General features: G+C 37.9%; 1 protein-coding gene across 2 annotated transcripts; it reads right to left on the bottom strand.

The window, feature by feature from the left end:
• Positions 1-852: 852 nt before the first annotated feature.
• On the bottom strand, positions 853-15564 carry LOC111261890 (TBC1 domain family member 10A). Of its 2 annotated transcripts, none has more exons than XR_015311721.1 (12): positions 14732-15564; positions 8670-8775; positions 8367-8462; positions 7873-7980; positions 7559-7625; positions 7129-7253; positions 6813-6899; positions 6477-6579; positions 6166-6236; positions 5798-5893; positions 5467-5656; positions 853-5185 (listed from the first exon to the last, which is right to left on the bottom strand). XR_015311721.1 is itself a non-coding variant. In XM_022835728.2 (12 exons), the coding sequence occupies exons 1-12, from the start codon at positions 14851-14853 to the stop codon at positions 5138-5140; spliced, it is 1101 nt and encodes a 366-aa protein (XP_022691463.1). In that variant the 5' UTR covers positions 14854-15561; the 3' UTR covers positions 853-5137. The 2 variants fall into 2 exon arrangements, 1 of the variants encoding a protein (XP_022691463.1); XM_022835728.2 differs by having other exon boundaries at positions 5585-5656; positions 14732-15561.
• Positions 15565-19004: the final 3440 nt, after the last annotated feature.

Here is a 19004-nt window from a genome sequence, read left to right as displayed (position 1 = left end):
TTAGGATCTATCCAGGTCAGTAATTTAGTGCAATTCGCATTCTCGATGGAAGACTGAGCTATATGGTTTTGGTAAATATATCTTTTCGTTACTGAACGGGGGAAACCAAAATCTGTTTCAGAAGCAAACAAAGCAAGGTACGATATGAATTGGTAGACGACCATCCTGAGAGCTATATAGGCTAGAGTGAGATTGGACTATAGGGGCCATTGCATTTGAGCATACTGGATGTCGTTGATGCTAAAATAGCAAAGAAGCTGAATTAACTCAGTACATATATACATATAGTATAATTCAGCTTATTGAAGGCGCGTTGAGGATTATAATATGTATATAATGTAGATAATCATCGGTAATTATACCATACTTATTCGTGACCGTGAAAAGATCTTTGCGTAACATTTTTTGCTTATATATATAATAATTTTTTTCGTAAATGGTTTCCTAGCATGGGATGTTAGTAGTCCATATTATAAGTAGTGGAACTATGTTCTCAAACGACAAACCTTCTCGATTAATTAACAACAATATATAATAATTAATGGTTGTAGTAACCCCTAATACGATCGTTATTTTTCCGAGCAGCTTTTTTTGGCAATTAATAAAGTTAACTAAATTGATTCCTACAGCGCTGTCCTCTTCCGTATGGCTGACGGTAAGTCTTTATTCGTTTGTTTTTAGCTGTAATAGCGAAGATTTTCCATAAACAAATATTAACAAACGAAAGATGACTTACCATCAGCGACTGTAATATGGGAGAGAAAGGTGTTCCATCCTCTAGATTTTTACTATAGACAGGACAATAATTATTAAGCCAATTAATACCTTATGCAGTAGTAATTTCCAAACATCTGTTAGGTGCAACCAACATTAGGTAGGTTTATTAATTTTTGTTGTAGACGCATTGACACAGACGCCCACACAATTTCAATACACATTCTCTGGAAATACCGCGTATCTGAACGATGAACAGCAATAACATTCCACGGATTTACAATCGACATTTAGTTTACACGGCCTTTTTTGTGTAAAACTACACAGAAAGCTTTCCCAAAAATGGAAAGTTCTACTTTTATATAACTACCTTGTTGGCCCTGGTGATGATACGACAAATTCAATAGTGTAAAGCTAGGATCCATACTATTTGGCGCTGCGGAGATCGTGTGTGAAACAATTGATGCTGAATCCTTGGACATAATCTGTCTCAGTGCACGGACAATAGCGACATATTGGAGGCGAATATCTTATAGCCAAGAAACCAGCACCTACAATCATCGAGCTTTCTAAATTTTACGCACAAATTCTTAAGGTCGGTGTAACTTTCGGTATTAGTCAACAATGGTATTCAAAACTGAGGATGTTGTAGAGAAGAGGCCGGTTTGGGCGTCAGCGAGTATATTGCGCGTTTAGCTTTCAATCGGGAACATTTGGCTTTCATTATCGTAAAATGCAGTAATTACAAAATATAGTTGCATCGGTGGCGGCGAAATCCTTCCTTGATCCACAGTGGTGGTTCCAAGTTATGACGAATTATCCATTAACATTTGAGGAAGGAGCAACAAAGGGGAGACACATTAAAGTAACAAAAACGGTCCAATCCATTGAACGAAGGCGACAACTGTAATCTGGGCAGCCTTCATCTTGTCGATTTCGAAATCCGAAGAAGCTTAAATAAAAGCGGGTCGACAACAGCACGTTGAATTAGTAATGGCTACATCGTTTATAGAACATGTCACTCATACGTTTATTTCTTTCTCTAAAATTCAGCTTCAGCAGACCGCCTCTTTGTGTTTGCATTGCGTATTGTACAAAGCGAGTAAACATTTTTCGATTTATTCATAGGTGAAATGTTTTTTGGGAGGGGCACGGTAGCTTATTTCAGTCCGTAGTTTTAGGCTGCGTAAACGAATGTACCTATATAATACTTGGTAAAAATACCAGATGTTTTGGAAGTACTCGTGCATTTCTTGCCGAGACCCAGTTTTATATCTAATCGATACATATAATTATTTCGTACCCACACTTTTATATGTTAATAATACTGTTGTCATTATTTCGTTTGCTGAAAGTACAAGTAGAAGTGTAGTTCGATCTCCATTTCTCTTTCGTTCGTATATTATTATCATATACTGGTCACCATTTTTTGCACACAAAAACAGAATTCATCGCGATCTTCTTCACGCTCATTAACAAAACATCACACTTATGCATTCACTGTGATCTGTGTGCTTATTTTTTGATAAAATAAAAACAGCGAGCCCATCGCGGAAGGACATTTAGCATTCAACAACATAACAGCAAGGCGTAACACCAGCAAACTTCAAATAAAACAAATACCAACGCATATCTGGTAACCTTAATCAACCTGATAAGGTTGAGCTGAAGCTCAACCTTATCAGGTTTCATTTACGGCGCGTCGAAGTATCAGCACCTACATATTTCGAACATATAGTATTACAATTAAAGAATTATAGTCTTTGATGGGATAAATCGAAGTCTCATGACAGTCCCACGTATACACGTAAGGAAGTAAGAAGAAACAGCCTCTTCTATTGGAGGACCAGGGTGCTGAGATATATAATAGCACCAAACTGCAAGCGAACTCTTCCTGTTTTACTGCACTATTTCTAGAATGGGATTTTTTTCACTTTATTTGAAATGAAAGAAGTTCGTAGCAATAGCTTCTATATATATAATGCTTCGTGTGTGCGTGGGGTTGCCTTGACTTCGATTTTTTGATTCTAAATTACCAATGTTGAATTATACGCAAGAATGTATATACGTAGCAGTATTACACAGTGGAAAAACTATATCAATAATATAGTAGCAGAATCATCATGACTTTGTATTCAAACAAATGTATCTAAAGATATAAATAATACATCATTGGTCCCTGAAGTTCACCAAAACAAAACTGAGCATATCGTTAATACATAAGTAAATATACACAATAACAATTATATGTTGATGGTAAAAACCATCAGAGTAGTAATCCTGTGAAAAATAAACGTGTGCTAACCAATTGAACTAATACAAACCCTTTTCATTAATCTTCGCTTTCTCTAATATTGCTACTAATGAGATTGTAAACAATTACTGACAAAATAAAAAGATAACGAATGTACTTCGTGCCACACACGAGTATTGTAATTGCAATTAATAATACTTATTTTTTTATATAGTCCGCCTCCGTGATAGCCAGGCACACACAGTTAATGGGGCTTTCTGTCAACTGCGCCTAGGCTTTTATGAAATGGCATTTCCGATCTTTCGTGGATGGCTAATTATATCTCAGTGCCCAGTAATCACTTTACCTCTATGTATAAAGTGGACCAATGTGATCATGTCCACAAATTTCAAGCGGCGGTGCAGGGGGTGATGATCGCTCAATTATAATAATGATTGGGAACTAGATGGTGGGCTCTTATTAAGAGGGGAGGAGGCGTTTCCAAAATCGGGTTTCTTGTGTCTGAAGTAATGCCGAAACGAAATCAGTGACATTCCTATACTGCCAATTGCAGAGTGCGCGTAGTAAATACATATCTGTGGTGAAGAGTAACTAATGCTAATAAAAAATGATACCAGTGGCCTGGCTTTTAAATAGAGCTCTTACACTACGCTAAGCTATTACTAATTCTAAACTATTTTGGCTAGCGACTATACTAGAAGAAAAGGTCACTACAAGTGTGCATTGTGGAAGTGTCTCCTAGTCTATATAGACCATTCCAAACGTAGGACGATTAAAAACGTACGATTTGTTTCCTTGGTCAAAATATCAACGTATCTCATAGAGTGATAGGATTTTTTGCTATAATGTACATAAACAGATTGCGATAGTTTGTAACCCTTGGTTATTAAGTAGGCTGTTAACAAAGATAAATCATACGATATGATACGATGGTAATTTCGAATAAGGGTCGCCACTGCAATCCTTTTCGAATCTGAAAACGTAAGAAGCTGTGTATCCTATTCTAGTAGACAACATTCGCAAGTCTCTCACTGCGAGGAGAGACAGCAATGTAGTGGCCTACCGGGCATATATTCCTATATTTTGTTCAAAATTCATATACCACGTAGTTCAGCTAGCGTCTAAGCGACCTCTTTCTTCCTGCTATCTGTAATGCAATTTTACATTTCACGATTCCAGAATATATATTTTTAGGCTTTGTCTATCTATAATGTAAAAAATTTCTCAAGCGTATTCACACAGCCTCTGTTATCAGAGCACAGATATATTGGCTCAATTTGTCACAGCAACAGCAACAGCACCAGCAGTACAAACGCATCGAAGGGGCGCATTTCACTTTCGCATTTAATATTCCTTCTGAGAAATTTTGGAAAAACTGTAATCGAGTTAAATGGATCTATGGCAAGTTACAGCGACGTCAGTTTTTTTTATGTGAAGAATGTCTTTATGGAAATGCAGTTGTATAGAGGCATTCTAGGCAAATTTACTGGTGTTTTTCTTTGGCGCTTTTCTTCACTGTTGCTGTCTACAGACGACATAACAGTTTAGCGATTTCTGATAGGTACTTGTACTAGGTATATGTATGTATATATTCTCGACCCGCTTCTTTCCTCATTGCTTTAATAGATATTAACAACAATTTGGTGAGTTAAGACATTACGTTATCATGTCGAGCTGACTTCAGCTCTTAACTATTTTGCTCCACCGACAGTATTGAATAGACACTTATAAGCCTCATTTTTTTCATATGTATAGATTACTTAGTCCCATATGGTCAGTCACTTGTGTACCGTAAAGTGCCTTTCGATTTCTAGTCGACACCTTTACTGTACGTTCGCTCTTTTCCCCAGGATTCCTCGCAAGTCAATAATCTTCGTTATCTTCAACGACCTGTAAGTGATTCTGATTCTTCCTTGTATGCGTCGTCTATTTCGGACTCGTCAAGTTCACATGTCACTTTTCTGCTGGACGAGTCCGATTGTCCCGGACGCCCAAGCCGCGAAACCACCGCCATGGGAATGAAAGTCGAGCTCCCTGTTTTACAAATGCTTGACTTTGCTTGCCATCTTGTTTCTGTACAGGAGCTAAGTATCGAACAAACTGCGACGGTACGATTGTTGAAGAATAGTTTTCGCCAAGTAAATGCGCTTTATCGCGCGGAGCCTTATTCTAGCTACGCTTTGCCTTTAGGGCTTTCTTTTGTCGCTCACGCTCCTCCTGAAACCGCAATAACAGTTCTTTAAGGGTCGTATCCAGAGGCTCTCACTTATGACACACAAGCTGATACGAAATTTCATACGTTATAATTGCTATTTTTGTCTCACTAAATTGACAAGTTTGTCCTTAGCACCTCTAATCACGGTAAATAATATTTGAAAGTTCGAAGCCATAGTAGAACAAACCGCTTCTAAAATATCATTATTGTTTCAGTAATTAATTTTTAAGAATTGAGTAAATTATATCAGTGAATAGCAAACACAGTTGTATGTCCAACACACTTGTTCAAGGCATGAAAGTGGAACATCGACTTCCTCCGTGTGTTAGCGGGACTCCCATACTCAGTCATAGACAAAAAGTAACTATAGGATCAGTCGGTAGATTATTGTTTCCAAGTACCTTCTCTTTTTTGGCAATTTGTCTTTCATGCTCGCGAACAAGATCTTCACGCTTTAACTCTAGGTCAACAACCTGCAAATTGATGAACGGGTGCAAACAAAAAAACAAACAGCATTTAGCGCATTTGTATTGACCCAGGTAATCCGTGTTCTAGCCTTTTTGATGATTAAATAATTTAGTCTCTAGCAAACTGTCCCTCAGAATAATTATTACCTGCTGAATGAACGCATCCTCTTCAAGGTTGTCACCTGCATGTTTTAGACACTCAAGTAGTTCAAACGCGGAGGGATACCGCTTGCGCAGTTCCGCCTGTAACCCAATCATTTTGGTGGTAGTACTTTGGTTAAAGCGAAGCGAAGCTAATCATGCCAGAATATGCTCACTAGTGATTAGTGATTTCTTTATAAGTACGTCAGCGTATTTTACAAAAGTACACTTTGAGATTATTAGTGGTTTTCTCCAATGTAGAGGTTGTATTTTTGATCGAAATAGTTCCGCACAACATTGCGCAATGAATTGTAAGAACTGACAGTTATGCTGACAGCTAAAGGCTACCATCACTCTGCCCTTAAACGACTCACTTTGCTAATCGAATGTGATCCAAGTGTAGAGTCGATTAGCACCACGCCAACTTTGAACAGCACCCGGATACCTGAAAGAAGGGCTCTTATTTAAATAAATTTGTATCTTCCTTCCCGTCTGTGCTCGATGAAAACCGGGTTCGGTAATCATTAGCGTCCAAGTTTGTGTTTCAAATGCTATGTAATATTATATCATAGTTGATGTATTGCACGTCACTGTTGTATGCATCGGGGAAAATCGCGAAGGCAGTCGAGCTATTTCTATGCATGTGGAAGGGTAACAGCATGAAACAAAATGTGATAAAAGCTACCTTCACAAAGGAACATGTCAAAAACTCGTAGCACACAAGGCCATGGTAAAGTTCGCGTGAATACACAGAGGAACCACTCCGTCATAACAAGCATCGGACCCACCTGTTAAACAAAAGTTAAACAGGTTAGGAAATCTTCACTCAGATATCGTTGCATAATTAGCAGCATTTGAAAAAAGTCAATTTTTTTAAACCATATATATTTGCAGTGAGCTAATGTTTGATGCCAAATAAGAACAATCAAAAAGTAAAAAATAGCGTTGCGTTGGAAACAACAAAACTAGTCAGATGCATTTTATACATGTATTATATAGATGTAAACATTTCGAAACTCACTTCAAGTTTTGTGAGCTGATGATATGCTTGTGGTGAAAATTTCCTAAGAAGCCCAAAGAGGATTAGACCATCTAGTTGGATGGTTTCCTGAAACCGTAAACATAGATAAATAAATAAATACATCGCTAACTAAGCCGAGAAATTTGTTATAACTATGTCTAGTGGCTGCACAACCCGACAGAAAAGGTTCTTGAATTTGAAGTGAAGCCAAAAAAGAAATTAAGTAGCCTTGGATTTGATTCGATTTTTCGAAGAAAATTTCAGAACCAATCAATCGCACAGAATAAAGACATAATAAAGCTGCCTTTCAACTTGCCAGGCCCGGACTGTAATATCCATTGAGGTACTTATCGCATATTTCGACAAAGGAGAAAAAAGCGTCCTCGGTTGGCATGTGCATCAAAAGGAGAGACGCTACCGGGGCTTGCGCCTGACAGTACCCTGAAAAATAAAGATGTAGTAAAATCAACAGTGTACACTGAATCGTAATGATTGCCTTACCAAAACATTAGTTTTCTACGTCATATTTAAGGACAGCCTAACTCTGCACTTTTTCAACTAGGTAGTAGATCTTCATTAAGAAATTAGATTGAGGTATAGTAATTGTATTATTAAAAATTGACATTAAACTAACCATCTTCTGCCTAGGTGAATCGTAGTAGTTTTACAGGCCGGCAACTATTTTACTTAAGATTTAATAGCGGAAGAACAAAATAAAAAAGAGAAAACACGATTCCAGTGCTCACCGACTTCAGGCCTCAAAATTGAGTATGCTTTCAGTAGCCGAAACAATTCCTGCTGGCCGAGATTCTCCTGAAAAATGGAACATTTAAAAATACACCATCCACATAAAGGCAGCCTTTCTAAGGAAGCTATATTTTTTTAAACATGGCCTCTTAGAGAAAATCGTTGTCTAGGGATCTCTGCTGGAGACAACATTTATTCATAGAATTGAATTATTTTGCACGTATCCTTTCACGTAACAACATGTGTACAGTGAAGCTTTACATATACATAACAAAACCAATGTAACAAAGAAAACAATGTTGCCAGCTCACACCTTTTTCATAAAGATCTCGTGCTGCGGAAATTGTCGATGCAAATCTTTTCGAATGTCTTCCACGTGACTAGGATCCCCGCTCTGAGCATCCAGTTGCTCGAATAAGCCCTGAAAACCATTTTTCTCTTTAAATTAGGTAACACATCATAAGTAGCCGCACACAACAAATAGACGCTTATACACGACGAAATCAAATATATAAGGTTTTCTCTAGGTCATACTAAATGCATATATAGAAAAGAAAGGTTGTAAATTTCGATAACATTTCTGACAAAATTTAGCAGTCAAGTTGAAAAGATATACATAACAAAACGCTATTTAAATACTACAACCAATAAGCAAGCCACTGGGTAAACAACTAGCTCAAGGTGAATCAAGGTCAAATCATGACAGATGAAAAATTCGCTAGAGGTCACAAAAAGCAAAATGAAAGGAGTACGGTGATCTTTTAGTTCTAAAGTTGTACCAGAACCACTGTTAAAAGCTTCACTCACCTTCCGTTTTTCTTTCCGAAATTGTCCTCCACAAAGATACTGCCACGCACTCATGCGCATAGAAGAAGGAATGCCTTTTCGACAGCGATCTCGAACCTAGACAAGACGCAGGAATATATATAAAATTCAATTTTCGATGACTTAAACCTTACGAGAGCCAATATCATTTCTCACGTAACACTAAAAAAATTAGCGTGGACGACTTTACATGCACTTTGATAACCACTTACAAATCCTTAAGAAATTCCCATCTAAAAAGGATTCTGCTCTACCTCCAATCCTGCATAAATAACTGATCATCACCTTGGAAAACTTCTTCGAAGTGAACAAATCCCAGTTTTCTAACATGTGGCGCCATTTTAGCTCACGCCGTCGGATTACCTCTGGCGGTAGCTTACTGACCAGGTTCCTGGAATATTAAGCACACATACCAGAAATATAGTAATCATTAGACTGACTTGTTAGAGTTGTGATAAGACTAGTTATTAAAAGGGAAATTGTTAAGCTGGGGAATTATTAGGGTATGCATTTTTTATAGCAGCCACAGAAGGCAATTTTAACGGTTTGATTCCTTTAATCTGCAAGGCCTTTTCTTGGTTCAACTGCTACATACAACAGAACAAGTGTGTAAACAACTGCACATCTTGCCCTAAAAATAATCCACCATAGCTTTTTTTTTACACACATCTTTACAATGTCTGCTGAACAAAAGATCCTATGTGACCAATTTTCATATTTTACGACGTAATCATAAAAATCTTCGAAATTAAACAAGAAGTTCTATTATCAAAGACATACAGTTCACATAAGATACACAAGCTGAAAATTAGCGAAATGTTTTTCACGTCAACATGTATTAGTCGCGAAAAGAAAAAAATCAAATTGACTCCAGTGGAAAAAGAAGTAAATGTCAAACTGTTTAATGTCATCGTTTGCAAAGAAACCGCCGCGTTTCTCCTTGAGCGAATTTTCGCCATTATACTTTGTGTGATACTTGCTCATTCGGCGGTGACTTATAGGACACTTAGACCAGCAAACATACCAAGCGGCGCTAAGAACGTCGAAAGACAATTTGCATTTCCTTCCATCTTTCCAGATTTTGAGTTTTAGTATAAACAAGCTTCACTATGAAATTCAAATAAAGCCGTGTCTTATACTCATATCAGAAATATGACGAGAAAGAGGCGAAAAGTTGAAGATCTGCTTTTCACAAAAAATGCTATTTGCTAAAGATTAAGATGAATTTCCACATATACTGATTCAAGTACGAATGTGTATCCTACACTAGACAAACGATTGAAACTGGTGCTCGGCCATCTGAGACCATTATGGATCCAAACAAATATATCTATATATATATATATATATATATATATATATATATATATAGACATTTTTAGCCGTATAGCTTCAACTATTACATTATCTTGCCGTTTCGGTCTTTAAACGAACCGCGATCAATACGACCATAAATGTGAGAGTAGTCAACGCTGTTTATAGAAAAGGATCTGCAATGGCCGTAGCTTACTCGCAACTGTCATACCTGATAGTCATACCCGATCTGCAAGGCCGGTTCAGATTTTTACGAACTATAATTTTTTCCGTGGTGTACAGTCAATCAGTGTTACCTAGCTTCTTACATCACACTCATTTAAATACCAAACCCATATTTAAGAAACTCCATATATAAAAAAATATTTCACTCAACGTCCTTAATATTCGAAATAAATAAGCTTTCGAACAAATGGAGCAAAAAATTGGATTCCCAATAGTCGCTTTTAAAAAACAGTTTTATTAGCTAAAGTTTCTTTTATCATAAGCATGACTCTCCTTTTGTCACTATTCACGATGGTAAAACTTGTAGGCGTGAAGACTAGCGTCCAGTTGTTGATTCAGTTGATGTGGCACAGATCGTTCACAAGGCAGCCCTAACACGAGAAGTACTACTAGAAAAAGCAACAACAAAGTGTGCTTTACAATTAGATAAAGAAATAAATCTTATTAAAAACTGCATGCAATCATTGTATAATTCAGGACACTATTTAATTCTGTATTAATAGTTCATACATGATTCGTGAGGACCGAGCCTTTGTGATCGCGCGAATCCACTGTGCCGACTGTCTAACTTGACAAATCAGCGTGTAGAAATTGATAATTGAGAATCTTGTCTCTGATTTATTAATTACGCTGTAACCCAGTCGACATTGAAAAATCATGGCGATGAAAAATAGCAGTGGTACATTCTATGGCTTGATGACGCCCACCAATGTGCCAACTATAATTACAGGGCTTTTGTGCTAATTTATCCTTGCCAGTTTGTAGTCCAAAAGCTTCTCCAGTCATTCGTTCACTTACTCTGAACATTTACTATCATCTGCTGTAGATAATGATAAGTTGTATTTACTGTTAACTACTCTAAATATCTTACGTTATTCTTCTACTTGTTTAATGTTTATGTTCTACTATGAGCAATTACTGTTAGTTCTTGAATCATAACGCAGACAGTATTATAGTAAATTGGAGATGATGAACTCGGCCATTCCTAAGCGGTACCCGACCAATCGAAATTAAATAGTTTAAGGGTTGATGCGCAGTATCTGTCATGACATGATACATAATAATTTCACTAACATTGATATTACTGTGCTTGAAACGATAAACCGAGAAACACAGATCTTATGATAAGATCATCTGCAAAAATTTAATCCAAATGCTGCACTATCTACCTTTGCAAAATTAAATAAAAATCTCCCTTGCATCAACTATTGTTTTACAGTAGCTTGGGCTATAGTTAGTAGTATAACGAGAACACTCGGAGAAAACCTAACGGAAGGGGATTAGATGGCAGTGAAAGAATATTACTAAAAAGGGCTTTTTGCCTTATCTTTATGCAAATAGTACATTGTGAAGGTACTTCAACCATAACGTTTATTGAAAAACTGACTAGTGACAAAAGTCTTATGATAAAAATGTTAAGGGTAATGACAAATCTGCTGATGAATCATATCCTGCTGTTCTGCATGTCAATTATACGTTCAACGAAATGTAACTATTGGTAAACGAAACTTGGCATCCTTTTAGATACCGTACTACCATACTATTTCATACATTTATCACCTCTTTTGCATAACTTTGAGATCAGGACAGACTTATTTTATCAAAGTAGATTGACTTTGAAAAATTTACCCATTATCCTTTTAACTAAGTCACAGGTGTTTTTTAGGCACATAAATGTGTCGACAGCTACTGCCTAGCGTAGGGTAAGTTCTGCGTCGCACATTTTTACAAAACAACCCGGCTTACATAGTAATGACATAATCAACATTTTTTTAGCAATTAAATACGTTTGCTTATCTTGTTTGCAAAAAGGATACGTAAATGGCTATATAAAATTACGGCGGTAATGACAGCCTGCTTGACGTATCACCTAAATCACGTATCACGTATCACGCTAAATATTGTTTCAGCCGCAGCCGCTTGTCCTCAAGCGGATATTAATATATATATAAAAGTATTCCATCTACTTCTAAGGACACTAAGTCTGTACCCACGATGTACCTGAGTCCTGTCGTTCCCCTGCGCTGTTTGAGTAACTCCGCCACCAGCACTGATAACTTTTAGAGTAGATCACGTGGATCACAGAAGACGAAACGGTAAAAACATTTACGGGCCAAACCCACGTACGTTACACAAGCGGGAATTTGAACTTACCATAGTTAAATTCAACTACTGCTCGTATATTAGTTTGAAATTGCTTGATAACTTGAGAATAATTTTGAAAAGCATGGACCATTAATGACCCAATGCATGAGCGAAAATATTGTTGTATTTTATGCCAAACACAGTACTGTTTCATTCCGCCAAGGCAAAGATACATATCCTTCAAAGAACAAACACTGCTAAAATAATACGTGCACAGGCTGCGAAATTAGATCAATTTAGGTTCTCTTTGTGAGACGCCTGCATTGCTCAGATCTTTCATTCGATTGACATTATCTAACTTTCAGATGACGGGAACAGAGACAGCCTCTGTCGTTCACTATAAGCGTCCACTGATTAAGATGACTGAATAAGTTGATTAAGTAAAACTGATTTTGACACATTCTGGTAGACCGTATGTTACTATAAATCATGCCTTATGTTAACGATGCTACCTTTTTCTATCATAGTTTCAGAAGTTGAACGTAATAACAGGGAGACCTAACACGAAAGAGCTTAACTTAAAAACGGTAACACACGATCAGTGGCACTGTCTGCAAAAGTATCAAGCTTTCGCCGAAGGTTAAACGATATATATGACACGATTAGAATGATTTTCGGGTGGTAGAGACGTTTGTCTACCCCAATGGAGTATTCTGCAAGTTCTTGTTAGGAATTGACTCCGACAAGGAAACGAACACCAACTTAAAATACGCAACATTTAAATTGGTAACACCTATCTTAATGATGATAATACACATGTATTTTGCCTGTTTTGCTTGCCCGTCTGAACCGCTTTTATACGACACTGTGCTGGAGAGGAAAAATTGCTTGCCTAATCATGAATTTAACCAGGCCGCTTTATTGGCCTAATAACGCAATCAATATAGATTTGTATCTCACAACAAAAAATACCCAATGCAGCATGACCATTTACATTTCGGAAAACAACAGTACCATACTGGAGGCCCGTACCAAAACAGTCACTTAATCAGTGGAACAGTACACAAGGCTGTCCATGTCCAACGTGCGCTTCAACATTTCGTACACACATAACTTGCGTTAATAGTGCGCGCTAAAGCAGCAACAAGACTTCAAGTTTTTTTTTAGCGTACAATGTACGAAACACGCTGCAAGGAGTTGAACTGCTTACATTTGGTTTGATACTCTATTTTAGATATTTTAATTAAGAGAAAGTCTGCTAATCTTAAACAAAATTCGATTACCAATTCGTATTGCCATTTAATTAGATTCTGAAAAAATCTAACCTACATTAAAGCTGACTGCTTGACTGAATTAAGATCAAGCTTTACTCATGGACTCTTAGAGTTATATATCATATAGCGTTAATCGCATCCAAACTCGAATTTATAAATGAACGACGTACACAGTATCACAAAACAACCACAAGTAACCGACGTGTAAGGTGAATACGGCCTGCATACCACAAGAAAAAAATTCAGTTTCAGTACGTTGGCATTCGAAGGACACTGGTCACTCTGCGAAAATACCGTGTTGAACCAACTTCATCATTTAGCATCGTGGCTATGATATGAGCGTGCACAGTCAGTAAAGTACTTCTAGACAGCCTTTCTTTGTAGAAAGTCTAGCTGCAAGTAAAAGAGATCACAAAATCACCTGAAGTTGATCTCGGTAATTTCACAGCAATGCCAAGCTGAATCTGTAAGAAAAATCACGAGAGCCATATGAAATATAGACCAAAGAATAGATTGCAGCGAAGCAACAGATCAGTGGTGGATCAACCACGATAAACCCGCGAAACGTATGGCGAACCGGATTTAGCTCAAATCGTTATTGTTGGCAATTTCCATCAACAACGTTTACCCTTCTCCCAACATCTAAACCCTTGGGATTTTCTTGACGAACATAGTTTTCTAACTATTTGCTTTTCTCTACATGTGTGAATTTCAAGCAGCAACAAACTACATCTCATTTCATCCAACTCTGTTCCTTTACAAACCGAGATTTCGAGACATGCTACAGTCGATAAACTGCTCAGAGCGAACACAATTACAGCCAGCTCTCATCGCCATTGATGATGGACATCTGCAGCTGTTAACAGGCTTTATTAAGGCTTCTCAAAATAATAACAGGTGATGGACCAGCTGTGGACAGAGTCGATTGGTGACACTGATATGTCCACAGTGTTAATTTAATTGCTATCAGGGATACTTAGACAGTGAATGGTAGTACCGCCACCCAATAAACAAGTCCGAACGGACCTGCTCTTCCTCTGCCACGATCAGCTGACATTTGCTAACGGCGGCGGCAGCGGCAGAAGTCATTCCTACTCGGAAGTGCTACCCCCTGCAACTGCCTGATCAAATCGCGTAGCTTCTTAGCAATACTACTCCGCTATTAAATTACTCTTCGTGTCTTACGCTGGTTATACTGACTTATCTATTTCTATTCCCGCTAATGCAATCTTCACCGACCTGAAATTTCAAGTCTGTCCGAAGTCGGACTAACTTTGTGCCACTATAACACGCATGGCAAGCTTGGATTTCGGTTGTTTGCGCTTGAATCAAGGCTGCTTGTTGTTAATTAACCCATTCCATATTTACACCACTTGTTCCGTTTTAGGCTATTAGCACTTAGCTATTCAATTGCTTGCTATAATGGGGTTTCTGTAATAGAATACGAACCTGACATCGGTGGTCGCATGTTGCGAACCAAAAAAACCGTATTTGTCAGGCTGCTCCTGCTCTTGAGGTTCTTCAATACCTTCGAGATCTTCACTTTGCTCCTCGATGTCCATAGCTGGCATGAGTCGCCACGGCTTTCTCTCAAGGGTTTTGATCGGCAGTAGTTCACACAGTTAACGATTATCCATTTGTAAACAGTTCTGTAAACAGTTCCTGAAGAGCACTACACTGCACCGGAGTTACAGACAGATCTACAGCGGTACACTCAATGGCAGTATAAGACACGGATACTAAAAGTAATGATGTATAGTATATATACATACAGGAACACTGTTTAACACTCTCTTTTCCACTGTCACAACATCACAGATTGGAGCGAAACAAATATTAAGCACTGACACATTATTACTAACACAGTATTAAATAGTATGAGGTAACACCCGCAGCGATCCAGCAGAAACAATACAGTTGCAATAGCAGCGAACCAGTCAACTTTGGTAGGCTCTCCGACTTGCTCACACACTCGTACACAGTCATGCAGGCAACCACTCGCTCACTGACTGACTAACGACTTCAAATAGACAGTAGGTACCGAGTAATAGCGGCATGGCCGCAACCAAGATTATAATGTGAACTAAGTGACTTGTCGAACACTATTGAATCCGCCTCTTTCGTCTGCTATTGTTTTCCTCTGGAAGTCGCCGTTTTATCGTGATAATCAATGGACATAACAGACATGCTTCTGTGGGCAATTGAACCAATGGTGACTGTTGCAACAGTGATGTTTCCTTAACCACTCACGATAATAGTAATCTCATTGGCAAGCCATCTTTACTGAGCCACCATCTTTCACAGGCCTTTAAACGCATGAACGAATTCCCATTGAATGCAGTTGGCTGTTTGTTAACGGGTCTACGTAGAGAGGGCGGCTGCGAAGATGCGGAAAGGGTTACATAATTCGATGCGTCCAACAAAACCAAAGGATTAAATGAAATCGATTTCTTATAATTGGACATTCGTATTACGGTAAAAACGTTACATAGGCATTCGGTGGCTAATATTAGATCATTTAGAGTGTGATTGTTCTTACATGAAAGGAAACTTTACAAGAAGCTTTTTAACGTAAAAACTTGTCCAGATTGGCACACATCTTGGTTAACGATTGGTCAAGATTAACTGAAATCGCGAAGTATATTTTGGCTGTGGTGTGCGACTTTAGTGCATACAATCGTGGAAGAAGCTAAGCCAAAGCAAAAGCAGTTTAGGAAATGTAAGCGTTAATCATATCAGTTGTTAATGGAACATCAGACTTGACTCGCGGGCTTTGCCCTCCTTCACCTGCCATAAATGGCTGGAGAAAAGTTCATTTCGTATAATTTTCAGTTTACTGTTGACACGCTTGACCAAAGGCAAGCGTTACGTTGTCTTACTTGCAGTTATTTTGTCATTCCATATTCATTACATTGTTTTTCTGATGCTGATGACGTTCCTCCTATATCCGTCACTGCAAATGTCCCATCAACATGCTCTAATTACCTCTGGATTCTTTAAAAACAAGACAATAAGATATAAACTAAAAATTCGGCAAGTAGCGACTGCCTCGCCCCTATTGAACCGACTAAAACCGACGAGTAACTACTACGAAATCTAAGTCATTGTAGAGGTGGGAAAAGTAACAAATTCAGATAGCAATGCATGTTAGATAGCGTGTATTAATGTCTAACTAAAACACGGCCTATGTGTGAACATAGCGTATCAAGCGTACACATCGTTAAACTGATATTATAATCATAAGCATTTGGTACAATTAAATTTGAAAAAGCCGGGCTGTCGTCGTCTTGAGCAGATTATGATTTATTTTTAACTTGTCACAAAGGATAGTACAATAGAGTACCATAAATACACTTCTATGGTTAGTGAAAAGAGAACATCAAGAATAATATATATTACAAAATTGAATACAGTTTCCAGTAATTTATCGTAACTTCATTATTTATCTCAATAATTGTGGCCCTGTCGACGAATGTATGCATTTTTTTTTGTCTCTGCCTTTAATTCGTTTGCACTACTTCCTAGTTGGTACTTTCGTGAGCACCCTGTAATGCACGGGCGTCTAGCTTTTTTAGAATTCCTTCTTTTTTCATTAAGACTCCTTTGGTCTCAGATAAATCGTCATTAATTAACAGCGACCGTAAATTACCCATCAATAGTAGTTTACACAGAGTTATTTATTATTGCTTGTAGTTACTATATCATATGGTCTATTACAGTTACTTCTTCAGACATGATCCACTAAACGGTGACTCCTCCCGCAGATCTAACAGCTGGACCATCTGTTGTTTCTGTCGGCGGCAACTACTGCCAACCAGGTCTGCCAAGGCCAGATACTGCCAACGGTTCTGCATCCATATCTCAGATTTTTTCCTTTCAATGTTTTTTTTTTTGTATTTTTTAGGTATCATTTATAAAGTAATTCATAGCTTTTTGACAGCCATTATGTTTCTACCTTTTCTTTCTCCTAACTTTCTTTACTATGATTAACATGGGTATGACTACGAAGTTTGATAAGCATTCGATACATAATCACATGTGGAAATGAATCGTTTCAAACTCTAGTTAACTAATTTACCTATTGACGTAAGCATCAATGCCCCATTGGCTTCCAAATTGCTAACAGATAGTGTCATGCCACCTAGCCCAACTTTGATACTTTGTCAACGCCGATTGCTGCATACTTCGTATACACTCAAATACTCGTCCTAAGCGGGCATCAAGCTCGCCTTACGCCGTCAGCTAGCTGAAAATCGAGACGATGTCGTAGTACATAGCTACATGGCCTAGATTTCTGAAAAAAAAACTTTCATCATTTGTTGAAATGCCAGTGCTACCGGAGTAAGCTCAAAAGAAAATCGTTTGTAGCGAAAAAGACCATACAGTGAAACAAATGCTGTGATATTTTTATTCGTTGCTGCTAGGTCGACTTTTGGAGTATGGTGCGGTAACACCTAAGTTCAAAAATAATCTGCTACCTTGAAGCTCTACCACCAGATCCTCTAGATAGAATACAGAAAAATAGATCCATACATTTGCCTTGCATTCACGCATGATCAGATTCCAAAGTCTTTTTTCCTTACCATTACCATAACTGAAAGCCGCTTCGATGCTTCTATTGCCTCAATAAGTTTTCGTTATACTTGTTTATTTCCTGCTTTATTGACTCACTGACCTGCATTGGTATCCTCTGAGCTCTCTCCTGTGCCTGACCTATCGCTGCCTTCGCTCTTAAAGCTCAGAGCCCATATTCTTTGACAAGCTTCCTAAAAGTGAAGTACACGAACCCTGGTACCATCCCACAAAAGAAACTGTACAATGAGTGACCTCCATGACCGTCCCGATGGCATCGGTAGATGTCAACTTAACCAGTTCGGCAGAAACTAGGCTTATTATAGCGTCTCTACCTACAATAAATGCTTACTGGTGCATCATGTATGCGGCGCGCATATCCCTTACACTTGCAATTCTAGCGCCTTTCAAGTACTGCGGGATTACGTTTTTAGTGTCTGTTAATTCGACTAAGGTTACCTTCGTGTATTCAAAGTAACTGCAGCTTCTGTATAAACCATGAACTGGACATTCTTCAACTCCGTGCAACCAGTTAAATTGTACCTCGAGCCCCGTTTGTGTGTCACCCAAGAACACAAACAGTTGACCTTGTCCGTTCTTAAGAAACACGAATGTTCTAGAATTCGTTTAATCTTGCCAAACTTTTCCTGGACGACCCAAAAATTGATGTTGAGAGAAAATTAGTAGCCATCAAAACTTAATCATTGAACCTATCGTAATTTACTGCAGGACAGCACAAGCCAAAATAGCTTTAAAGTGCCATAGACTCCCTGTCAAGTGCTTACTTTACATTATTTACTAAATTAGTGCAGATTTTATAGTGGAACGCTGAAGGTATTCAGTAGACGCAGGTTTCGATTAATTGTATTTGTATTAAGGGGCTAATATACGAGCATTTTAGACTATAAAGCATTGTACACACTACATCATGCCTGATCATTGTGTACGTCATTTATTGAACCTACAATAATGTCTGTCTGTGAGATTACAACGAGATACGCAATACAAAGAGCTTTGGCTTCGAATATTCGAGCCGTCTTATTTAGCTATTTCAACAGAGTAAGGTTGTAAACAAATAAATTGACTTATAAAATTGAAATGAGTTGTTGTCACAAAAACTATTATTACTAATCTATAACTAATAATTAAT

This window comes from Varroa jacobsoni, unplaced genomic scaffold (genome assembly GCF_002532875.2).
Source record: "Varroa jacobsoni isolate VJ856 unplaced genomic scaffold, vjacob_1.0 scaffold_608, whole genome shotgun sequence".
Taxonomy (NCBI): Eukaryota; Metazoa; Arthropoda; class Arachnida; order Mesostigmata; family Varroidae; genus Varroa; species Varroa jacobsoni.
This window is presented reverse-complemented; position numbering and strand designations above follow the sequence as displayed.